Source organism: Sylvia atricapilla, chromosome 14 (assembly GCF_009819655.1).
Source record: "Sylvia atricapilla isolate bSylAtr1 chromosome 14, bSylAtr1.pri, whole genome shotgun sequence".
NCBI lineage: Eukaryota > Metazoa > Chordata > Aves > Passeriformes > Sylviidae > Sylvia > Sylvia atricapilla.
This window is the reverse complement of record NC_089153.1, coordinates 9,861,231-9,886,591: the sequence shown is the minus strand read 5'-3', so window position 1 is coordinate 9,886,591 and position 25,361 is coordinate 9,861,231. Positions and strand designations below refer to the sequence as shown.

The 25,361-nt window shown below is 47.6% G+C and overlaps 1 protein-coding gene across 1 annotated transcript; it reads right to left on the bottom strand.

Moving 5' to 3' along the window:
• Window positions 1-34: 34 nt before the first annotated feature.
• On the bottom strand, window positions 35-22,040 carry TGFBI (transforming growth factor beta induced). The gene is made up of 17 exons (XM_066329059.1): window positions 21,899-22,040; window positions 17,578-17,676; window positions 10,950-11,014; window positions 9,801-9,958; window positions 8,673-8,837; window positions 7,802-7,948; window positions 6,966-7,107; window positions 6,208-6,420; window positions 5,932-6,069; window positions 5,547-5,692; window positions 5,251-5,387; window positions 4,607-4,737; window positions 2,588-2,712; window positions 1,599-1,701; window positions 1,321-1,400; window positions 926-950; window positions 35-769 (listed from the first exon to the last, which is right to left on the bottom strand). The coding sequence occupies exons 1-17, from the start codon at window positions 22,006-22,008 to the stop codon at window positions 714-716; spliced, it is 2,040 nt and encodes a 679-aa protein (XP_066185156.1). The 5' UTR covers window positions 22,009-22,040; the 3' UTR covers window positions 35-713.
• Window positions 22,041-25,361: the final 3,321 nt, after the last annotated feature.

The window sequence follows — 25,361 nt, the reverse complement described above, 5'->3', positions numbered from 1 at the left end:
CCAAACAAAAACCCAACCAAGCACCATCATCACGTTTCATATTTATATTTTTGATTTTATTTTTAATTTTTATTAAAAAAACAACCATTATTAAAAATTAATCATTTACTGGAAGGCTTCAGCCAGGGAGAACTCTCATTTCAAATCTCATGAACAAAATACAGCACAGTTATAACCCATAGGCATTAAAAAATGACCCCAGTTAAAAAAGAAAGAGGATACTTCAAACCATAGCTTATAACTATGCAATTTTCTCAATGTCAATAGAGAGAATTTTGTTAAAAGCCTGCAATTCAGAATTCCATGGAAGACCTTTAAAATCCAAGGGAAGAAGGAAGGACATGCTTGTTTAAAAAAATAGAAGGCCCTTGGATGTACTTATCAAGCCCCAAACAGGGTATGTTTAAAATTGAAAGTTGGTGAATAATTTTATTAAAAAAAGAAACAAAACAAAAATGAAACAAAACAAACAAACAAAAAAAAACCCCTCAAAGCATTTCCTTGGTCTGAGAACTTTAAAGTCAAAACCAAATAAAAATGGTCTTAAAATATATACACATATATGGCTTTTCATTTTGCCTATCCATTTCATTACAAATAAAAATAAATTTAAGGGTGGTATTTGGTTTTTAAAAATGGTTCTGTCCTTCTCTTCAGCTGTCAGCTGGAGGGGCTGGGATGGAGGCAGTCACTTGTGGCTGCTCATGGTGGGTTCAGAGTGCCCCTGAGTTCTCCTTCATCCTCGCCAGTATCCGGGAGTAGACGGGCGCTGCCAAGGAGAAGAGCAGGGTGGGTGGGGCAGGCACAAACCAACCCCTGCCCCTCTCCTCCCAGCCCTACTACGTCTTGCTTAGAGCAAGAGAGCAGGAGAAACCTCTCTTGAAGGGATGGGGGGATTAGGAATGAGCTGGAGAAGTTGTTTTACCTAGTCGGGGATTCCTCTGAGAAACCTGCATGGAAAGAAAACACAGGGTTTGCATTGATGCAACAAATCTCCCACAGCCGTAAGAACAGTTTGTAGGTCAATATATTTATCCTCAGTCTCCAAAAACTATGGATGGGTGACCCTTCATTATTGGAAGCTGATATACAATAGTACCATGCCAAGGTTACCCTCACAGTGTGCTGCAAACTGAAGCTTTGTGTTGCAAAATGTATTATTACTTCTTATATTATTAAATCATGCAAGAAGAGAGGATGGATCATTCCACATACACACACCTTCCTTGGAAGTCAGCATATGAGTGTGGCATGATCTTCCAATCATTATTACCAAAATGTGATTTTGGCAGTTTGACAATGAGAGATTTTTCCTTTTACCTTGGATAATGCAGATGCCTGTTTGAAGATTTCTAATGCTGGGTCTGCAGGCTCGTCACCTCTTTCTTGTGGCCTTGAAGCTAACAGTGGGGACATTGAGAACATTGAAATACTTGTCAGAACATGCAGGCTGCTTCTTTCCACTATTTTCTGCTGAAAAAATTCCACAACAGACTAATCTCTCCTCACCAAACTGAAGCAATTGCCCTGTGTCCCCAGTCCCTCCCAAAGTTTTGCTGTAACAAGGCTCCTCTGGACATTTCTCACCACGGACCTACCTTGTGGCTGTAAGACAGAATTCACAGCATAAATGACACCATTTGTGGCCATGATATCACTTTCAGCAACAGGCTCCTTGTTGATATGTATTACATTGTTTTTCTGTTCAGTAAAAGGAAAAAAAAAAGTAGAATATGAGAATCTTCTGTAATTTCCAACATTACTAAAAAAAAAACCCTGACTTTGCATTCATTCATTTACTGGATGGCTGAAGGCATTTTCATTCCTCCTGCCAATCAAGAAGAATATAAACACAAATTATAGCCTGAGCAGTTTGTCCTGGGATGGCTGGCAGGCTTTGGACTTCCTCAGTGTAGCTGGCTGGGAATCCTGTCCCACAGTAGCAGAGCACTTCCACCAGCACCCTGCCAGGAGGATGGCTGTGGAGATGGGATCAGGAGAGGGCAGAGCAGGACTGGACATGAGAAGAGTCCAGCCTGCATGTTGGCCAATTCAATGCACCTGGAAACACAGACCTTGCCATTTTTGTCCTGTGTTTTCTTATGCATAGAGTGGGCCATGATTGCTTAGTTTCTGGAATGATTTTTTTCCTCAGTAGAGGATCCTACATTCCCTTATTGCAGTGTAGAGTTTGTGAAAGGAAATTATATATCTAAATAAACTCGGCTGTGCTAAGGGAGCCCATGCAGAGATCGTTTTCATTACACAAAAAGATATGTTAGCTGAACAAGCTATTCATTTCATTTATTTATGTTTTTCCCCCCATGACTCAGGGTTAAATTTATAGCAGCCCCTGGAAATCATTTACAACTGGTCGTCTGGGGAGAAAGCTGAAGCAAACCACATTTCATTCTTCCAGCCTGTTGAACTGAACACATGGCAAAAGTCCCTCCAGTACAGCCCAGAAAACACTGGTGGGACTGTGCACACACTGAGATGTTCCCACACCATCCAAACGAGCACAGACGTGCTTTGGTCCATGACATGGACAGCTGCTGCCCACAGCAGCCCATCTGAGGTGGCTCACCATGCTGACTTCCAGCTTGTCTCCCTGCATGGATTTCAGCCTCACCAGGGCATTGACCGCGCCGCTCACCAGGATCTCGTCAGCCACGTGGAACTTGAGGATGTTGGCAAGTTCCTTGGCATTACCTGGGGGGAGAAAACCTTTACATCTGCCAACCAGCATCAGCACTTGCTCTCCATACTGCACGTGCTGGAATGGAATTACTTGGAAAACACCACAATTTCCTGAGAGTGCAAAGAAACAATGTAGAATTGGAAAAACAAACCAAACCCAAAAACCAGGCAGAAGGACCTGGTGAGGGCATAGAGGCCATTCCTGCCTGGTCAGGTTCCTAAGTCCAGAAGGACACTCTCCCAATGTCCCACCTTGGTACCTACCAAGCCTGCCCTACACATGAATTCTCTCTTTCTTGGGTTTTCATCCCTCATTCTCTCACTGTGCCAAGTGAGAACTTGCTTCTCAGAATGAACCTGCTTCTCTTGCTGCTTTCACTTCCCAAAGAAGTCTGGGATGGGGTGGGGAAAGACCCATGTGAAATAAGGAAGCAGACAGGGCATTCTGGTATTTTCAAATGTCACCAAGGCCAGTGTCATTTGGCAACAATCCTCACAGCTGGGTAGGAAGGGGAAAAGTGCAGAAGTGACACTGTGTCTTGTGGACTGATGCCCTGATACCAGCCCACTGAATCTCTACCCACACAGCTGTGCTTTGAAACAGATTTTAGGAAGATAAGGTGCTCTCCCTGCACCATCTGTTTTCCAGAAGAGGTGATGATGTGCACAGCATGGGCCAGTAGCACTTCTCCATCTTCTCCTTCAGAGGACACAGGGCCACTGACAAGCCCCACAGACAGACAGACAGACAGAGTCATTGACAAGCCCTGCAGACAGCTAGTGCAAAGATGGCCTCCATCCACACAGCAGCTCCCTCAGCAAGGGGGTCTTTATCTTTCAGTGCTTTCAAGGATTGTATGCAAGATATTTTCCACTATAGTTTTCCTAGGGTGGGCACAGCTCACTCTGCACATCCTCACCAGCACAATCCACTTCTTCATCAGAGGCATAAGCTAAACACTTCTGTGAGAAAAGAACATCTGAAGTGTCTGCATCTGGGAATCTTCATTCCTGCAGCCATTTACAAATGGCTGCAAAACATTTCTGAAATATTTATACATTAAGTGTAAGACTGGACTGATATTACTGGTTCTTCATCCCTGCACTTAAAAGGATAACTAGCTACCATGGGCAGATGCTTCCCAAATTATGATGTCAATGTCTGGCAGGGTTTTAATGACGTGAAGACATTACATTCAAATACCTGACATTGTTTCCAACCACAACCAATTTTCAACATGAACAAAATAAAAGATCATGCTGCTTATCCAGAAGGGAGTTATTAAACATTCTCATGCTTTTTTCCAAACCCAGCCTGCCTGCCTTTGCTTTTCAGGATGCTGGTCTTCATCTGAGCTAGAATGGGACATCGTTGGCTTCCCAGGATTAGACTGGACCTCCTGCTTTGTCCACGTACAAAGAAGGAGAAACAGCCCCAGCCTTTTATTACTTAAATTTCATAGAGTGTAACTTGAGGCTGTATGTGGATTGTGTCTTCTCTTTGCAAAGCTTACTGCAGACACCCTGATCCTGTGTGGTCCAGAGTCACATTCTTACTTTTCTCATCCTTGAAAAAGGCAGAGGGCTCACTGGTTCTTTTAGAAATATCTGGGAGATATCTCGCTTACACCACCAGCACAGCCATATTATAAGTCACAAGGAGTTTATGACACACACTACAAAAATGTCTTCCAAGAACACAGGCAGTAAAAACCCCACTTGGGGAATTTCAGTGCCACTATGTCCATCCTCAGCTTTCTCTTCATACAACCCCACTGGGTAGGAAGCTCATGCTTCCAACAGACAGAGTCAAAGAAGGAGACACAGCAGAGAAACCTGGCCATTCCTCCCAGTATCACAGCAGCCACACCCAGCAGCTCATCACCTCTGTCCTGGAGATGCTCACCATGCAGTTTGCTGAACTCCCCCTGGGGCATGGCTTGGAAAGCTTCATTTGTCGGGGCGAACACCGTGAAGGTTCCCGGCCTGTTCAGGATTTCTGTCAGACCTGCAGACTGGATTGCAGCCACCAACGTGCTGCAAGGCAAACATGCATCAAATGCTTCACTGTAAACCACTCCACTGCTCAGCTGTGTGCTGGGTTCAAGAGAGAGCTGGGAAGTTACAACTGTGAAATCCTGCTGGGGTCCAGCAAATCAAATAACCGAAACAGTGATTAGGGAGGAAATGAGCCTGTGAGGTCCAACCAGAACATCTGAAAAATGGCAAAGCAACCTGGGAGTGCTGACTCTATGGGGAACAGATGGTATGGGGAGACAGAGAGGTCTGGCTACAGTGGATCTGATGGGCAGAGATGGCTTCAGAGCCAGATTCTTATGGTATTAAGGGAACCACTTACTCTTGGCTCACAGTTGACTGAGGGTTATTTGAAGTTTCACTCCCTGTAATTTAGAGAGATCATGGTTTTGGACGATCTTTCTTTACTAAAAAAACCATATACATTGTCTTGACTACAACCCATAATAAATAGAAACTGCTTTGGCAGCTCTTCTGCTCCTAACTGGCGCTTGGGAAGAGCAGAAAGGTCACCTGAAGCGATGGTCTGCCTTGAGAACATCCATCACTGAACCAGTTGGAGGAGTCAACATTTTGTCCACACTAAAGAGGGTCCCAAACCTTCCCCTCTTGTCATGGGCAGCAATGCAGGCATTCTCAATGCAAAGGTTCTGCAAACATAATGGCAGAAAAGATGATTTCATAAGACTATGTTCTTCAGAAGAGAGATATTGATACTTTCCACAATGCTCATTTTCGTTTTTCACACCAGAGCTGTAACACTGAGCATCCCCCAGCCCCAAGGAGCACAGCACACAGGAAGGACTCACATTGCGGTACACAAAGACTCTCAACTCCTTGTCCCCCAGAGTCTGCAGCTTCTGCCCATGATACAGATATTTAGAGGAGAGCTGGTCTTTAACAATGTGGTTCAGAAGCAAGTTTCTCATGTTGCTGTCAATAACAGGGAGTCCATCTGCAGCACAAAGTATGGAAAAAAACCCAGTGATTCACTTTAAATGGTTATTGAGACATTAAAAACCATTCAGATACAGAGCATTGCCCACATCAGTTTTAAATTGTAAACCTAGATGCCACTGCCTCAAGGCATTTGAGAGGATTTACATACTTGTGCACTGAAACTTGGCTGAAATCTGTTTGAAGGAGATCTGTGGCCCAAACTGATGGAAGAAGGGGATTTAATCGCTGGTTTACCTTTGAACACATTATTCACTGGGGCAAGGAGGGTCACTCGCTCACTGCCAGTCAGATGAGAACTGAGACCAGCCTGTCTGAAAAGGTCTGTAGACTTGGAAACTTCAGATTCTTGTGCCAACTCAAACACAGTCTTAGCTGAAAAGAAAAGCAACACATAGTGACCTTGCATTAAAGCTTATCCACTCATCACTGTACCCTCTAAATCCAGGATTTCCTTGGCAAAATACACAAAAGAAAGGCAACAGAAAGAACTCTGCAGAGAGGCACCAGTACCTGAGTCTGGGATCAGCAGCTCATTAACAAAATGTACAACACCATTGGTTGCCAGGACATCCTTGTTGGCAATGATGGGCTTCCCGTTGAGGGTCAGCTCTTCCCCACTGCAGCCCACGTCCAGGGTGGTTCCCTCCAGAGTCTCCATGGTCAGGCCAGCAATGATGGCCTCAGCACACATGGCTGACTTCAGGATGTGATGGTTCAGCAGGTCTGTGAGAGAGGAGAGTGTCTCAGTGAGCTGCAGAAACCTGCTGTGAAAGTATTGCAGCTTTCAGGGATCCTGTTCAATGGCCAGAGTGAACTCTACAAAATGCAGTCATTTTAAACTGAGCTGATTTTAGTACCACAGCTTGTGAAATAAAATGCCTAGAAAGAGTTACTTTTTATACACTTCTGACAACTTCAAAAGGCTGCATGTGGGTACTCAGCTCACTGGTCAGGGGAAGTTACATTGATTAGATACCACTTTTCTTGCATGTTGCTGGATCAATAGGAATCACCACTGCATAAAGTGCTAAAACAAAACACAGACAAAGGACTGTTTCAGCTCCCTCATCCATATCTGGATGCCACTCCTGCCATGTCTACAACCAAAGGGAGCTGGGCTGCCCAGTTAGAAGAGATGGACTGTCACATCTGTTTACTGCAGCTGCTGTCAGAGTGCATCAAGAAGCTGTTGACTTGTGCTTGAGAAAAAAATCAGAAATGAAAAATGCTCTTCAGTCTCTCCAAGGCCTCAGTAAACAAGCACTTACCCCTCAGGGCCTCTGGGTCCCCCAGGATCCTGTTCAGTGTTTCTCGTGGGATCTTCTCAAAGGCTTCGTTGGTGGGAGCCAGGAGCGTGTACTGCCCCTCGCTCTCCAGCAAGCTGCTGAGGTCAGATGCAGCCACAGCAGTCTTCAGAGAAATGAGGAGACAGGGAAAAACACATTCAGCAAGAATACAAAGGTCAGAAACTTTGTCCAAGGACATACTAAGGGCCAGACTTATTAAGGCATTTATAATTTCAGAGGACTTACAAAAAATCCTGAATAGCTTCATTCAGCACTTTGGTCCATTTATAACTTTGACCCAGCCCCATGGTTCTCTGCTGTTCCAGAAATTTGAGTACAAGAGCCCTTTTTTTTGGCAAGACTGAGAGCTAGTTCAAATACCTAGATATGCCTGGAAAGGCTCACAGTACTTCCAGTGAATAATTCAGATCAGAACCCACAGCTGGCTAACTGCAAATCCCCTGTGCATTTTCCTTAATTTGGCAAATATCAAGGCAAATAAACGAGGACACATTCAAACTGGAACAGTTAATGTCTCCTAAGGCTAAGAATCCCCTACAAGAGTGAGGAGACAGACACAGTCTCTGTCTTTTCTGAGCAGCCATAGAAGGGTGACAATTATTGTCATAAAACCCTACTTGCACTGACAGCAAACACTTCTCTTCCTAAATCAAAAGGAGCTACATTGGTACAGGGATTTCATCAGCAGCTCCAGGCTCATAGCCCAAGACACAGGGAAAGCTCTTCAGAACAATTCACAGGGAGTGGGATGCCTGAGCATCTTTCAGGAGACCTGGAGCAGCCCTGTATTGACTCACCCGAAGGGTTTCCAGGCTGTCCTCAGTCTCAATGACCTGCTGGATGGTGTTGGTGGTGGTGGCAATGACTTTGTCAATGACATGAACCACTCCATTGGTGGCATGGTGGTCAGCTTTCAACAGCCTGGCACAGTTCACAGTCACAATCTGCAGGGAGAAAGACCCATGGGGTGTTACATGCACTAAAACCAGAAGGCAAAGCAGCCTCTGCTGCATTTCCATTTCTGTTTCAAATGCAGTGAGTGCTTTATTGAATCAGCAAGAGCACAAATTTGATTTCCTTAAAAGACACACCAAAAACGAGAATCAAGGATGTTCTATCAAGAATGTTTGAAATATTTAATGTTTAAAGAGCTTTGAAAATCATCAGTGGTTTTGTCTACCCTCAAGACTAAGAAAATAAGCCAGAATCAATACTTAGACAAGCAGAGTTATGCAGGAGTGTGGAAAACTGCCCTGCAACAGCACTGAGGAAATCATCTGCTTAAAAATATTCTTTCCAAACTCCTTCATAACATGTATCCTAAATCAACAGCTGTCAACTCAAGCATTACAGAGTCCTGGAGGCCCCAGGACAGTGCAGGAGCTGCAAGGCAGCTGAAATGCAAACCTGCTGTGGGTAGGTTTAATATGAAGAAGAACTTCTTTACTGTGGGTGAGCATGCACTGGAACAAGTTGCCCTGAGAGGGAGGTGGGGTCTCTCCAGCTGGAAATATCCAGAACCATGTGGATACCATGTGAAATATCCAGAACCATGTGAATCCTGTTCCATGTGCTCTGGGATGACCCTGCTTGAGCAGGGAGGTTGGACCAGGTGACCCACTGTGATCCCTTCCAGCCTGAGGCACTGTGACTCTGTGCATGCCTTACCCCATTGGGATAGTGGTGGATCTGGATGGGCAGGTTCTGGTACATGGAGTTCAGAGTGGTGCCATGTTTCAGATCATCTGTGAGGACCCTTTTGTCCACCATGTGGTAGCGGAGGGCGTTGAGCAGCTCAATGTTAACGTTACTCACTAAGGAATCCAGAGTTTCCTGAAAATCAGAAAAATCATTTTTTCAGTACTGAGTATAATTAGGCATCTGTTAGAGAGTACCACGAGGTGTGGCTGCACCCAGGGTGCTCCCAAGGTGGGGGTGTGGGCATGAATATAAAGTGATTCATTCAGGCTCATCCCATTTGTATAAATTAAGAGCTCAACTTTCTCAAATCTTTATCTTTTAACTTACAAAAACAGCCAAAAGCTCTGACACCCCATCCTTGGCACATCATCCTTTAAAATCATCCTTTAAAAGGGATGATTGCAACTCCAGAGTGGGATCATTGCATTGAAATGAGCAGGAAGGCAAAAAGAGCCACTGACAAATACACAAAAGACCTTTCCCAATAGCAGCATGCCTGCCCAAGGAGCTCTGCTGGGGCATTTGGGGCAGAGCCTTGGCAGTGGGGAGACCCATAAATACCCACCCTCCCTGCCCTAGTAATTGTTCTAGTTCAAAAGAATGCTTGACTGGGATGGGAGCACCAGCAAGACAGCAGTGGCCACTTCAAGAGTGGAAATATCACAAGACATGAAAAGAGAAAATCAAAATGAATGTAAAGGAAATTGCGCATGGGACACACTCATGTGGGAATTACTGAGTCTCCAGTTGGGACTGGTTATTTGTACAAATTAAGAACGACCAGAATGGCAATGTGAGGGTCAACAAGAAAACTGGTAAAGGATGGGAACCTTGTTGCTGCAGGTCTCAATTCAATCTCTAATGGTAACAGGCAGGAAAAACTGAAAGAGGGGATTTCTACATCCACATCTCTCTGGTGATGGGATCCTTCAGAAGGAAAACTCTGGAGCTGATGGACCAGTACAGTGATAACCATCCTGGAAATCCACAGTCCTTCCTCTATCTGCACTATGTCTATCCTGCCAGAACCCTGCAGAGTTGGATCTCCACCAGGGAAAATCAAAGGAAGGGGAGAAAGCAGAGGAATTATCTTACAGCAGACAAGGCTGCCCAGGCCTCGTTACTGGGAGCAAAAATTGTGAAACTTCCAGGTCCTTCAATTTCTGGCCTTAGGTTGGAGCGGTCGGAGTAGAGCTGTGTGGTGGAAGACCCAACCACTCCCAGGGTTTCATAGATGTTGGAAAGTGGCAGAGCTGAAAGAAGAGAAGGTTAAGTTCCCAAAAACATCATTCCTCCGTCTGCCTGAATTAAAGCACAACTGGTGAGAACGCCTGGGGAAATTAAGCATGTCAGGGGATTGGTGTGTGTTGAATAATTTGATAATAAATAATCATAGCCTGACAGCTTCACCCTCAATTGCAGAAGTGTAATCCAGGATCTACTGTATTCTTGCAAGTTTGAATGAACGTATTCTGGATTTATACAAATGTGATTTAGGTAAGCAAAGATATTGATTGCTTTCACCCAATCCTGCTTGTATAGAGGCTTTTGGGATTTGGTGTTGAACACTGCTGGTCTCAGTGTCCACTAACCATGGGCACCAACCCATGTAGTTAACTTGGTGGCATCAGACTTCCGTGGAAGGAAGTGTTCCAAAAGCAAAAGCAGAAAATGGCTTCCTTCAATTAAACCCAGTTTATTCCCCCAATATCAAATGTATTTTCTCCTAAATAAAACTTTGCTAACCCCATGCTTGCCAAAATGTTCAAAGCCAGGTTGGACAGGGCTTGGAGTAACCTGGTCTAGTGGAAGGTGTCCCTGCCCATGGCAGGGGGCTGGAACCAGATGATCTTTAAGGTTCCTTCCAATCCAAGCCATTCTACAGATCTATGAAAATAAAAATAAGCAGAGAGTGGCAGAGCTGTCTATTACTCTATCATTCCCTTGCATTGAATTTCCAATATAGATATATTACTTGCTGGAATAAGAAGTCCCTTATGGCCTTTTCATGCTTGATTAAGTTCAATTACATTCACGGTTCTAAGCTGTCTGGAACATTTAGCATGAGTTGGAGCTGATCTGATCCTTGGCTGCTGCTCCACCAAGTCCATTTTGACTTGTTCATGGCAATATCGTGCAAAAATTGCAAAAATTAAATCCACTTTGAGCAATTTTCTAACATTTCCCTTTACTAGGCAGCTGTATAATTTTAAGAAGTCTAAGAAATGTCAAACATATTTTTACCAGCTGGGCAGCCTTTTTCTCCAGGAACTTTTTCATATCCAGGACAGCACTCGTAACTGATTACTCTGGAATAAGAGATGGATATGGCAGATTAACCAACAGTGTCTCACAGCCTTTTCTCTATTTGCTACAGTTCATCCATATTTGGGGATGTTTCTTAGCAGACTCTCCATTAGAAATATAGATTCAACTCAACAAAAGAGTAACCACACTTTTATCTCCTTCAAGGCTGCATGTTCCCAATTTCTCCACAGAACAAAAGCAGACAATTTCTTTTCAGAACCACACTTTCCAGGAGACTTTATACAAACAGTGGATGGAAACCAATTCCACATTTCCAACAAGACTGCCAGTGCTGGTTCATCTGGGCACACTTCCCATGGGATTTGGGGATCCCCCAGCTGACTGTGCTGTCACACCTCATCACTGTTCAGGCAACACCCACAACTCCACAGTGGCTGCTGGACCACACCAATGAGTCATTTCCCTCTCATTCCACCCTGGTTTTGTCCACCACCAGAAATAATTTGCTTACCTACAGCAAAACCCACAAGGCAGACCTGGAGGGAAAGGAGAACCCTGTTCTCAGTATGTGCATTGGCACAAGGACTTGGGAAAAGCCCTGCAAGGAGAAACTTCACCAGTGGTGGGATGTGCATCCACAGACAGCCTGGGCAGTAGCACAGCACAGCTGTGTCCATGTGAGCACCCTCAGAGCAGCACTTCCTTCTGACTGGCAGCACTTTCCCTTGGTAAAACCAAAGGGGTCAGAGCCCATCCCAGACTGTCCTACCAATTTGCAGACCCTAAACAAGCAAAAGCTGCCTGAAAACTGCATCCATCATCTGCAGCTCAATGGGAAACAATCATCTGATTCTCAAAGGTGGCCATTTGAGGGAACACGGCTTGATATTAAGAGGGAGAAGGAAAAAAAAAAAAAAGGAAAGAGGAAAAAAAAATCAACCCATAAGTTGCCTGTTTATTTTTCCCATGGGATTATTTCACCTATTGCTCTATGCTTGGTGTGAAAGTAACAAGGCCACCTGATTGATGGGCTGAGAGAGCCAGGAATAGGTGTTCCTCCCAAGGACAAGCATTTCCTCTGTGCTCCCGGTTGTATTTGAGACAAGGAGGATGCCGTATTGCCAAGGGTCAGCACACTCACTCAAAGAGAGAGGAAAATCCTCCAGCTTCAGATATTTGTCATCATTTTAGAACTGTTAACAAACAGTGGAAATGCCTGGGGTTTAATAGGGAATTCTTCAGGGCAATTAAGAGCCAGTAAGTGAAACAAATACCTGCTTTTCTGTCACAGAAGCAAATAAATTCTGCGTCACGGTTTCCTAAGAGAATTACAAAGCAAACCCAGACTGATTGTCTAGACATTATATATTCCATGTGGGAAAGAGTTTGCCTAAAGCAATCCCTTCCTTTGACTACTGGAGATCTTAACACCCTGCTGCTCCACTTTCCCAGCCCCCCGTCTCGTGTTCATTGGAAACATACACTTTGTTCCCCCACCACTTCCCTCCCCTACCTCCAATTTTTCTTTTTTTCACCCTAGAAACTAAATCCAGTCTAGACAGTTCCCTTGGTTCAGACCTGTAATCAAAGATGAAGAGCTGATTAAAGAGAAATCATTCCAAAGTGCTGATGAAGGCTTTAAAAGCTTTACTGATAGATCAGTTGGAGATTAATGCGCTGCTCCAAAGGGGCAGGACGTGGATGCACACAGCCAGTGGCACACTGCTTCAGAGCTGCACCTCCTCCAGGTGCCTGCCAGGAGGGGAGGGCACTGGGAAGGGATGCAGATCCCTGGTCAAGTGGAAGGTGTCCCTGCCCATGGCAGGGGGATGGAACTGGATGGTGGTTCAAGTCCTTTCCCAGCCAAACCATTCTGTGATTCCACGACCGCACCTCCTGCTTTTCACTGGGTTTGTGGGCATCTCCAGCAGGAAGGGAAGCTCATGGCAGGAAGCACCAATGCAGAAACAAGGCCAGCTCAACTGGGGCAGGGACTCCCTCAAGTCCCCTGTCTCACTCTCCCACTGAAGGTGGCCTTCAGCATCACCGGTTGTGTGCCTGGCCCTTCACCATTCTGAGCACTGCCAAACTGCTGCAGAGGGCCAGCTGAACACAGAGGGGCTCAGCCAAGGGTTGGCACCTACAAGGAGCCAGAGATGAGTGATATAAAACACAGCTTCAACTTCAGGCATTTGTCTCCCATGGCTGGTGGACCAGGTGGAAACAAAGACCACCCAGCCCCCCCAAAGGCACCATTCAAGGGGTTGCTCAGGGGCGGCCCCTGAGGGCATGTCCCCAAGGGGTCCTGCAGCACCTCCAGCCCTTGGAGAGGAGCAGCAGAGCCATGGCTGAAGGATGCTCTGCATCTCAGTGCTGCTGTGCCCCACACCTCCATGGGGGAAGGAGGCTGCTCTTGGCACCTCCTGCTCCTGTGCTGGAGGCACAGCCTGCTGCCCAGGGAGGAGACACCCCCAGCCACTGCTCCACACTGTGGGCCCTGCACAAAAGCCTTTGGAATTGCCCAGGCCATCCCTGCTCCTGCTGTCTGCTCAGTGGCCACAGCCCATCCACTGGGACACAGCAGATGCCAGAGATGTCGGTTAGTTCAGCACTGCCTCACACAAAGAGCATTTGTCAGCCACTCTGCAACGCCTCAACCACAACTTCCTGACCTCCTCATTGAGTAATTTCAAGTCAAATCTATAGTTTTTTAGTGTCTGAAACACCATTTTTTAGTGTTGAAACACTATTTCTTTAATGTCTATCTGTGTCTGCCTGCAGAAGCAAGCTCCTTTAGTTTAGGCTTTCATTAATCATTGTTCCACTGCTGTTGCATTCTTAGGAGCTGAAATTAAATTTTAAGTGCATTTTTCAAGGTAATAAAAATAAGCTTAGGCTTATATTAATGAAAAAAGATCCAATTGTAATAATTTCCTGTAATAAAGCACATATGTTTTGTTTTTGCAAAATAAGTGCCAGTAATTTTTTTTTCTAAACTGAGGAAAGTACATCACACATGAAAAAAGGAAAGTTAATTTAAAAGGAGGGGGGGTGTAAAATAATCTATTGATGGGTTATTCCTCAAAATATAATCAAAACCAAAATTTATGAGTTGTCTTTTCATTCTCAAGACAAAACAGTATGTGAGGATGTTCCATTGCAACCCCAGTTCTGGAAGAACAAGTCCAGTGCACAAGGGAAGGAGAAAAATATAAAATACACAGGAAAAATGATGGAAATGTACTATGAATAAACTATTTCTTTGACTTTGGAATAACCAACAGTGGAAAGTTACCTAATTACCAAAACACTTTTGTCTCAGCACTCCTTGAAATCAAAGCAGTATCAGACTTCTTGCCAACTGTCTTATCTCATTTCATCAGCAATGATAAAAACTCCACATAAATCCTCCACCTAATTTCTCTGTAACTGTGTGAGCCAATAGTTCAGTAGAGAAAAACAAATTAAAAAAAAAAAAAAGGCAGATAAAGAGGTAGGAGTCTTCTTCTGCTGCATGAGTTACAATTTCCACTGTGCACGAACAGCCCCAGTGGAGTAACTCCACCCCTGTGGGCCAGAAGATGCCTCGCAAGCACCAAATCTACAAAGTCCCCAGAGTCTCCCCACCGAGGTGTGACCTCTTTGTTTGTGCCAAGAGCCACGGAGGAGCTCAGCCTGGCACCTGCTGCTCCCCAGGGGCTGAGCCCTCCTGGCCTGGAGCAGCCACCCAAGAGGCACTCAGAGCCAAGACTACACACCAAGCACATCTGTGTTTTTCAGGCTGCCTGTCCTTGCTCCTCCAGTCACTCTAAGCCTCCCCATGCAGGATGTGATCATTCCACAAGGAGTGGAGTTATGCTACAGGCTTGCAGCAACTTTTCTGCCTTCCTGGCTGAGGGATGGATTTCTCTGCTCTGAGCCAGCTCTGCAGGAGCTCAGCTTTGCTCCTCGGCAGTTCCTGCTCCCTCACTGACCTCCCTGCCCACTACCTGTTAGGAACAGTGCTCAGAGCAGGAAAAGGAAAAAAACCAAAGCGCTCAAAGCTATCCTAGAGCCAGGCATTTTCACCTGCCACGCACATACAGCTTGTGGCACCACTGACCCTTGGAGCAAATAGAGAGGAAAACGGCCAGGTCAAATGTGAATTGGATGAGATGGGTCAAGTGTCTTCTGCCCAGGACTGCTGTTCTCAGGTGGGAAAAATCTTTCAGAAGAAGGAGAAAATGACCACGCTTATGCAGCTCCACCATCCCCCCTGGGCTGATGGAGGGGATCCCCCTGCATGCGAGAGGACCAGGCACACAGCTTTAGGCTGCTGATTACAGATCCCAAGCAAAGGCTGAATCCACCCAGTTGTGATAAATGTGCCAAATCCCTATTTTTTTCTAGGATTTAAGGGTATTCTCAAAAGCTCTCATGGACCAGCTCAGTCCAACGGGAGGGGCCAGTTTGGAGGTTCTTGCTGAGCACCATCAGCTGTGCTCACCTGATCTCCTGGGCTCTGACACCCGAGCATAGCACAGCATCACACTCCTGACACTGCTGTAAGAATTTGACTGCTACAGCATAATGCATCATGTCCTTTATAGCCCAAATGACTCCTGATTGCTTCCATATGCCAGACACACCATGTCCTGTGGGAGCCATCACGAGCAAACATTTGTAATCAGAGCTGTCCCAGGGTTCCCCGGAAAATCTGAGTCAAGGCACGTGTCTTTTGTTCTGCACCAGCACTGCTAAAGGGGAAGCAGGGCTCAGGCTCAGGAATGACTGGGAGGAGAGAAGACAATAACACCCATTGAGGAGATGATGTAAAGCAAAGAACAGTGAGCGAATTCTGTGGATAATGGAAAGATTACCTCATAGGTTAACAGGCAGGTTAATGGTCTGTGTGCTTTTCTCTCAGTGATGCATCACTGGGTGAAACACTTGGGTAGAAGCAGAGAAAATGAGGCAGAAGACAGCAACCTATCTCCTCAAATGAAATAATGAAACGCTGCCAGATGCCAGTTATTCCACCTCCTCCTCAGGATAAGTGGATGAATTGGTCTGTGCCAAATACAGCTGCACACTTGGCTTACATAAGGTTAGCTTCTCACTTGCTTCAGAGCTAAAGAAATCCACGTCTGGACTACTTTGCCTTTCAGTGACCACAGCAGCAAAACTCTCCCACATCCACAGCTGAGTCGTGTTTTCTTTGGAGACAGACTAAGCTACTCTGTTATCATAAAAGGCAATCATGAGACCATATTGCCATGCCATAAACTTGTCCACTTTATGTCAAGAAGCACCATTATTCAGCCAAGAAGACAGCCTGAACTCTAATCACCCAAGTTAAGACTTCTCAAAATTTTGCTTCTAGAATTAAGGGGAGGGGGTCTGATTGATTGTTTTTTCAATTTTGCCTCTCCACTTTTTTTTTTTTTTTTTTTTTTTTTTTTTTCTGTAAAGACAACTAGACATAAGGAAAACAATGGTACCTGCACACTACATGGTACAGCCAGCAATACATCCTCCTGAAGTGCAGAATTTTACTCCTTAGGGCAAATTCATGTGAAGTACAATGAAAGGCCAAAAGCTATGCACAGCCATAGTTTGCTTCCCTCCTCCACACACCATCACCCCACACGAATCCTGACAGCCAGGTGTCACAGCTAAACCAACTATGGCAACCCAAATCTGCAGTGAAGAACAGCATGCTGCTATAGATCTAATTACAATTTACACTGAGCCATAAGGGAAACAAATGAGATTTTTTTTTTCCCCTCCGTTCTTGACCCTGCAGATCCAGGATGAGACCTGGCCCACAGCTCTGATCCCACAGCCAGGACTGCTCAGAGAATCTTTGCACTGACCCTGGGTGTTGTGATGGTCCATGCTGTGATGGGCCAGCAAGGGTTCCAAAAGCCCGGTCTGGACTACAGCAAAGAAAAAGATTCTCTGCTCCTGCTCTACAGCCTGGCAGATAGTCAAGCATGCATAGCCTTAATTATCTGCTGACTGCATCTTTCAAAAGAATGTCCCAAGGCTGCTCACACAGATTCTTCATGCAACAGCTACTTGAATATTATTGTTTGCAATTTTAGACGTGGAATTGGCCTGCAAGTCTGATTAACTTTCCTGGTGGAGTCAGAGAGTGTTGGCTAAAGCTGACACCTCTTTCCTTTTATTTGTTTTCCCTTCCAAAGCAAACAGATGGAGATGAATTTTACATTCTCTCCAATATCCATCAGCTCTGGGCTGCCTTTTTTTCCCCTTTTTTTATTTCTGAAATCCAGGCAGCATTGAGCCTATCATGGAGACAGACCGTACTAGAAAACATCTGGCACACACTTCATTACAGCACAGAGAGCTATATAAGTATAGAGAGAAATGCAATTAGAAAAACTATCAGGGTTTATTCCATCAGGGTCATGGCACTTTTCATTCCTAACATCAAAGTGTTTTAGAAAAACTAGTATTTCTTAGAGGGTAAAAAGCTAAAACAATTTTTAACACAGACACACATCATGGGCTCCGACATCCCAGATCTGCTTCGGCCACCCAGCACCCACCTCCACCACGGGCTCTTTGGGGAGACCCTGTCTGGCACTCGGGGACTTACGTGGACTTCCCGCAGATCTTCCTCTGGTACCACTGCTTGCAGTTGGTGAAATATTTCCTGTTGGTGCCGATCAGCTTCTGCACCGCGCACACGTTGGGGCTGCAGGAACGACAGAGCACAAGGGGGTCCTGTAAGCCTCCCTCCTTCCAGAGCTGACCCCCAACACGGAGCCAGACCCCACCTGACAGTGCCTGAGGAGCCCTGCTGGGATGGCAAGGGAGGACACCTCAAAAGCTTCAAGTCAACTTGTTCAATTTAGCCCTACAATGACTGTCATGGAGTGGAGGAAGCAGTGAAAGAGATCTCTCTTGACTCTGCCAGAGCATCTCTTTCTCCACTGAGTGCAAATTCTTGACTTTTTTCCATGTTCCACCTCTCACCAAAATATAAAGTAAGAAGTCAAGTGAAAATACTTTGGTCAGAATTTCCATGGTGAACAGCTACTTAAAATTCAAAACTCAGCTAAAACCCGAGAAAGTTATGCAATAATACAAATCCTTGCAAAAGAAACTATTATTCTATTGTCTAGGACATTAAAAAGATAAGACAGATATTTATCAGCCTACAGACTTGCAACAAATCCAGAACTTTGGCTGTATGATAGACTCAGCAATTTCTGGACATGAATGCTGAGTTGAATGAGGGGAAAAGGAGCAGTGGCACTGCCCTCCCCTGTTTCAACACACCACATATGACAACACAGATCAAGAGGGGCTGTACCAGCCCACAAGGTACCAAGAGCTCCTGCTCAGCCAAAAAACCTGGTGATTGGTGTTCCATGTGTGAGCAACCCTGCTGAGAGCTGACTGCAGCCCTGCAGCTTTCTAAGAAGTGGTATCACTGTGAGCAGAGATGTGGTCAAGCTGGAGCTGGGAGTTTCCCTGCTGCTGGTTTGGCCAGCACAGCATTTCCCTGCTCTGCCTGGCTCACCCTCTCTGTGGTTTGTGGCCAGCAGCCCTGGCCACATGTGTAGGCAAAACATGGTCAGCACAAAAAAATGATTTATGGATCTGGGTTGCAAGGTCATCAAGGACCTCTGTGCTTGACCAGAGGTGCAGCAAACACTCCAGCAAGCTGAGGATGCTTTGTCCAGCTGAGGCTGGATTCCCAACACCACCACCACGTCCCAGTTGCAGCAGCATCACCAAAAGCATGCACAGTATTGGCTGCCAATACTTGAAGGGAAAACAAATAATTAAGCAAAACACATAAATCATCGCTTCAGCCTGTCAGAAGTGCTGTGTGCTGTCCAAGGCAGATTTTTCATTTGCACAAACAAAACTCCAAAGGGGGTCTGGAGATGCTCCTGTGAAGGTCTTGTTGATCTGCTCAGGAGAACAGGCAGCAGCCTGTGTCCCGCTGTGTCTGACCGAGGCGCTGCCCGCTCGCCCCCCAAAATGAACAAAAGCAGAGTCTGCAGCCCAACCACCAAGTCCTCCTGCGGCCGTGCTTGCTTTTCAGCGGCATCCCAGACCGGGCCAGCCTGCCATCATTAGCATGAATTAACCTGAGGGTCTCCCATACGCTGGCTGAGTCCAGTGCCAGCCTCCGCGGGAGCCTGGCGTGCTTCAATGAGCCTTTGTTGGTGCGGCTGCTGCAGGGCCCTGCGGAGGCAGCATCCGACCCCGCGTGTCCCAGGCACCTTCGTCCTGCCCCGAGGGGAAAGACAGGACCTGTGGGGACCTGGGGAGACTCAGCTCATCGTTTCCCCCCATTACTGCCACATCCAGTAGTGGTGGTTTGTTTCTTCATGAAAGGATTTCATGCAGTGTCTGTATGTAAGGCAGAGAACAAGGAGCAAGAACCTACTGACAAAAAAGTTAGAAATCACAAAACCAAACTTTCAGCTGGTGCAAACTGGCCCAGACTCAGCAACTTCCAAGCCAAATCACTTAGAGAGACGTCTGTGCTCTCTGACTCAGCCCACCTTGGCCACCCGGCTCCACCGTGCCAAAATACGGTTCCAATTACATCGAAATTCCAAACCTTGCCTCAATTTTAGCATCTGGCTGACGGCAGTGGACAATCCCTCTAATATTCATCTTGACAAGCCTGGCTACTGAAGGACTTGTTTGATCACTTCCCCCGCATCCCCAGGAGCAGCCTGCCAAGAAAACCCTTGTGCCTCCTGGACTGTATTGAGCTGCCTTGCTCCCTCCTCCCTGCCTGGGGCTGCAGCTCTGTGGGGCTGCTCCCCCCTCCCTGACTTATGGGGGAAAACTTCTTTCCAGTTTCTCCTCAGTGTGGAAAAACCCCCTGCTCAGGCCTGTGTTATCAATGATTCCCGCAGGCACGCTGTAGTAGCGGCTCTCCGCATTGCATGTTCTGGTTCCTTGCCCAGTCTGGCTTAAAATGAATTTGTCAACACTCTTCCCTCTCCTCGTTGGAGTTCATCACCTCTGCCATGCCGTTCCCAGCCAGCCGCGCTGACTCCAGGATAAAACTGCCTATTGTTCCCCTCCAGCCAAAGCCTTTTGCTTGGCAGCAGCAGCTGGGAGCTGCTGGGACAGGGGCTGCCCTTGGGAAGAGGCTGAGAAAAGCAGGACTGAATGTACAGCCCCAGATACCTGCACTGGCTGTGGCCATGGCACTCCCTAGCATCAATCACACTGTGCCCACAAAGCTGGGTGAGTTTGGGAAGGGCACTCCTACATTTTCATCTTGAAATGTTAATGTTCCTTATGCACATTTCAGCTCCTCTCACTGACTTGAGCTGGCTCATTTTAAAAAAAGTTAATTAAGATGTACAGGTTTTGCTGTAGAGCCAAGCTCTGCCTCTCAGCTCAATAGGGGCATTGATGGTGTGGGGGATGCTCACAGCAAAGGGTGGCAGTCCTGGTTGCACATCCCTCTGGAGCTGGCTCCTGCAAGCAACACAACATGCCCAACATCCAGGATGTTTTTCGCTGGTTTCGTGTTGCTGTATCTCTTTGGCACATCATTAATCAATGCTCAAAATTCCATGTATGTTCAAAAGTTGGCTTGGTATAAATCACTGCATCAGAAAGGGAGCAGTGAGCAAAGAGCTGTGGTCAGATACACTGGGTTTATCTCAACTCAGATGGAAGTTCTGGCATTCCAGTTCCTTGTGTGTTCCAAAGATCTCAGGCACCAGAGTGGGCTGCAGTCACATCTTACCCAGAGCCTCTGTTAATTGTGCCGGGAGAAATGTAACAAGCTTCTCTCTGCAGAGATGAGTGCTTTACACCAGGACTGCTTTAACTTATTCAACCTGAGAAAACTTCAGTCGCAGGGCTACCAGCAGAACTATTTACTTAGTTTCACATCACACAGATAGGGTGAACAACATTCACTGTATTTCTACGTAAATCACTGCAATTCTGGCATTACTGACCTATTACAAATAGATATCAGCTCAGAATTTGCCTTTTGGATTGCGTCCCTGATCAGACAAACAAACAGCACATCTCCTGTCATAAATTCTGACCTGGATCCCTGCCAGAAAGTGTATCAAATTGCAGTATTTAAATCTTGGGAGTTTTTTTATTTAAAGTATTTTATGACCCTGCTTCCAGCAACACACTTAAACAGAAGCTTCAACCACTATCACCATCCTGAGAGATGGAAGCCAGCTGAAAGGTTTGCCATCCTTTCACCATTCCTAATTCTTAATTTTTAAAACAATGGGAACAACTATTAACATTGGGTTAGTTTTCTGCCCATTAATGAAGACTCCAAGTACTCTATAACAGGCTGTGTATCAAGCAAGAGTCTACATGCATTTTTCCATAGACCTTATCTTGTAAGGCTTATGAGTAAATAAATAATTATTTTTGCTGAGAAAACTTTCAAGACTAACTGGGGTTTCCAGTCAAAGAGTAAGTTGTTGCTGACTCCACAGAGGCATGGAAGGGATTTTTCTTTTTTTTTTTTTTTTTTTTCCTACAAATTCATGAAAATGAGAACTCTTTACACAAAATCTTTTAACTGAAAATCTAGGGATTTTTATCCCCTTTTCCCTTGACGGGGGAAAAGAACCGTTGAAGGGTCTGAACTGACATCTGCAATACTAAGTTTCGTGATGAAAAGGCATAAAAACTATCGAAAGAGAAAAGTTACCAGGGGATGCAAGGGGAAGAAACGAAGCCGTGGTTACCGAGAGTTCCCCACGGTTCCCGCACGGCCCCGGCCCGGCGCCGCCTCCGCGCCCGCACAAAGAGCCGCGGCACGGGGGCACCGCACCGGGCGCATCCCGGCGGGATCGGGGCAACGCGGGGGAAAAAAAAAGGCTTTAAAAGAGGTTTTAAAAGGCTTTTCCTCCCCAACTCCCCAACTCCCCGCCTCCCGGGGCAGCGCTTACCCGTGCTGCCGGCCGCGGAGCCGGCTGTGCTGCAGGACCTGCTGGTACGGGGACTTGGCGGCGGCGGCCAGCCCGAGCGCCAGCAGCAGCAGCGGCAGCGGGCGCGACATGGCCGGGCGTGGGACGGGACGGGACGGGACGGGCCGGGCTGGAGGCAGCGAGCCCCGTTAAATGCGGCGGCGGAACGGGGCGGGGGCGGCCCCGAGGGGGGAGCGGAGCGGAGCAGCCCAGCCCAGCCCGGCCCGGCCCGGCCCACCTCAGCCCAGCCCAGCCCGGCTCAGCCCAGCCCGGCCCGGCCCACCTCAGCCCAGCCCAGCCCAGCCCGGCTCAGCCCAGCCCGGCCCGGCCCACCTCAGCCCAGCCCAGCCCAGCTCAGCCCAGCCCGGCTCAGCCCAGCCCAGCCCGGCCCACCTCAGCCCAGCCCAGCCCGGCTCAGCCCAGCCCAGCCCGGCCCACCTCAGCCCAGCCCAGCCCACCTCAGCCCAGCCCAGCCCGGCTCAGCCCAGCCCGGCCCACCTCAGCCCAGCCCAGCCCAGCTCAGCCCAGCTCAGCCCAGCTCAGCCCAGCTCAGCGCAGCCCAGCCCGGCCCACCTCAGCCCAGCCCAGCCCAGCCCAGCCCAGCCCGGCCCGGCCCACCTCAGCCCAGCCCAGCCCGGCTCAGCCCAGCCCAGCCCGGCCCACCTCAGCCCAGCCCAGCCCAGCCCGGCCCGGCCCCACCTCAGCCCAGCCCAGCCCGGCTCAGCCCAGCCCAGCCCGGCCCACCTCAGCCCAGCCCAGCCCGGCTCAGCCCAGCCCAGCCCGGCCCACCTCAGCCCAGCCCAGCCCGGCTCAGCCCAGCCTGGCCCGGCCCGGCCCACCTCAGCCCGGCTTGGCCCAGCCCAGCTCAGCCCAGCTCAGCGCAGCCCAGCCCGGTCCGACCCACCTCAGCCCAGCCCACCTCAGCCTAGCCCGGCTCAGCCCTGCCCGGCCCGGCCGGAGGGGAGGGGAGAAGGGGAGAGAATAAGGGGAGAGGAGCCACCTCCCGCTAAGAGCATCCGTCCCTCCGTCCCTCCGTCCTTACCCCCGCCCTTCCATCCCTCCGTCTTTCCACACGTCGCTCCGTCCCGTGCCTCCGTCCGTGCTTCCCGCGGGGAGCAAAGCGGCCAGGGATGTTCTCTATCCTCCTTCTCAGACCAGCGTTTCATCTTCAATTTCTTCTCCATCCGGACTTTTTCCCTCCACCCTGCCCCCGGCCGGACTCAGAGCGGGTGGTCGCACTGCCACGCTCCGGGTGTCCCACCGACCCCGGCCCCTTGGCGATGTCCCTGCCCGGGGCTTCTCCGGCTCAGCCCAGCGCTGCCCACCGGCGGGAATGTCCCGGGCCGTCCCCCTGCTCCCCTCAGTGTCTCCTGGTGTCCATCCACTCCCGGCCACTGCCAGCACTGCCAGGGGTCGCCCTTGACAGGAGGTTTCTTGTTGCCTTTATACCAAACCAGATGAAAGCAGGAGCCGAGAAAGTTTGGGGGTGTTCAGTCTGGAGAAAATGAGCTTCAGGGAGATCTTAGAGACCCTGACAGTACCTAAATGGGACATACAAAAAGGAAAAGGAGCAACTTTTTATATAGGTAGATAGTGTTAAGACAAAGAGGAATGGTTTAACTAAAAGTGGGAGATATTAGATTTGATATTAGGAAGAAATTCTTCCCCTGTGAGGGTGCTGAGGCCCTGGCAAAGGCTGCCCAGAGCAATTGTCGCTGCCCCATCCCTGGAAGTGTTAAAGGCCGGGCTGGATGGGGCTTGGATCAACCTGGGAGAGTGGAAGATGTCCCTGCCCATGGCAGGGGGTTGGAGCCAGATGAGTTTGTAAGTTGCTTCCAAACCAAACTTCTGTGTGATTCTATGATTCACTGCAGCATCCCAGTGTTTGTAAAGGATTTGCTCTGATTGGACTGACATCAAAGTTGAAGAGCTCTTTCCTCCCTAAATCTGCCTGGGAAGCGAAAGGGGTTCTTTGGGGCCACTTGCCCTAAGGGACAGATCTGTGCAAAATCCTCCTGTGGCTTTGCAGACTGGGCAGTGGCCAGCCAGGGCAGCTGTTCAGCAAAGGATGGGAATTGAAACGTGTCCAGGGAGCAGCCACTGAGCCAAAGAGAAAAAGTCTTTAGCAATATTAAGCACTTTAAATTTACAAAGATTTTTTTCCCAACAGTAAATAAATCTGATCTGCATAAAATCCATTAATGCTTATTGGATAAAGTACATTTAACCATTTCCTCAGTCAGGTTTCCTCTCCCCAGGGAGTGTTTCATTACTTCCTCCATCTAAATAGGTAAATCATGAAATCTTACCTGCAAAGGCTCATGACTCCGGCGTAAAAGATAAGAAACAGAGGTCTCAGGTCTTTCTAAGGAAAAGGTGATGCTTTAAACCCTCTCAAGTATTGCCTGAGAGCCTCAGCTGCACCTCTATAAAATGGAGGCAATTTTATGAGCCTCCAATTCTCTGTTTAGAAGAGAGGAGTGATCTATGCTCTGCCCAGAAAGGGGTGACTTGGTTCCCTGGCTCTGGGCAGGGATTTTCAGCTGTGAAGCCTGATCTGTGGCTGTGTATTTTTCCAGCCTAGAGTTAGACCCCTTGCTATAACTCCTCCTCTACCAGCTATTGCCTTTTTTTTTTTTTTTTTTTTTTTTTTTTTTTTTTTTTCCAGAGGAAGGCTTAAAACTCTTAAAAAATAGAATGAAAAGCAGAGGGAAATCAAGCAAATGCATTGCCAACTGCTGAGTCCTCTGAAAACAGCAGCCAATTGCAATTTCTCTGTGAAAAAGAACATCAAAGATCCCACATGGTGGCAGAGCCAAGTCCCTGGGTGTAGGCTCCTGTCTTGCTCCCACGTGCTAGACTGTGTTTTGGGAATCACAAGGTCCCTTTCACACACAAAGATGGTTTATAGATGTATGAGCTTCTCTCCTGGACAACCCAAGGAGCAGGAATCTCAGATCCTCAGAAGAGCATCTTTCCCCAGGGGCACAGGGCTGCCTGTCCTGGGATGAGCTCAGCAGGACCACTGTGTTCCTTTCACAACCTTCCAGAATGAGGGTTGATGTCCTTGAGACACCAAACCCCACACTGGATCCAGCAGAAGTTTGTTGAACCCAAAACATTGGAAATTTACTCGACAAAGATTTTTCGCAGTGCAATGCTTCTGTGGAGATTAAGCCAACAGGGAGTGAGGAGGGAGAGCCACTGTGAGGGGTCAGGGTGAGTGTTGGGGGGATGGGACAGCCCCACTGCCATGCTGTGCCCAGCACTGACACGTCCTGGGTCCCCGAGGTCACACACAAGCAAATTCATTGGTTTTATCCACCACTGCTGGTTTACTCCCTCCCCATCCCTCCCTCGCGGTCCAGCTGCCTCCTCGTTCTTCTTCAGTGCATCTTTATTCATTATTCCTCTCCAACAGGACTTTCTGTACTGACTAAAGCTT

Excerpts from the sequence above, each read along its gene's own strand:
- TGFBI (XM_066329059.1), bottom strand. The coding sequence starts at position 22,008 with ATGTCGCGCCCGCTGCCGCTGCTGCTGCTGGCGCTCGGGCTGGCCGCC. Across the intron at positions 17,677-21,898 it reads CTCCGCGGCCGGCAGCACGG|CCCCAACGTGTGCGCGGTGC; the intron begins GTAAGCGCTGCC and ends TCGTTCCTGCAG. Across the intron at positions 8,838-9,800 it reads CCTGGGCAGCCTTGTCTGCT|GAAACTCTGGATTCCTTAGT; the intron begins GTAAGATAATTC and ends TCTGATTTTCAG.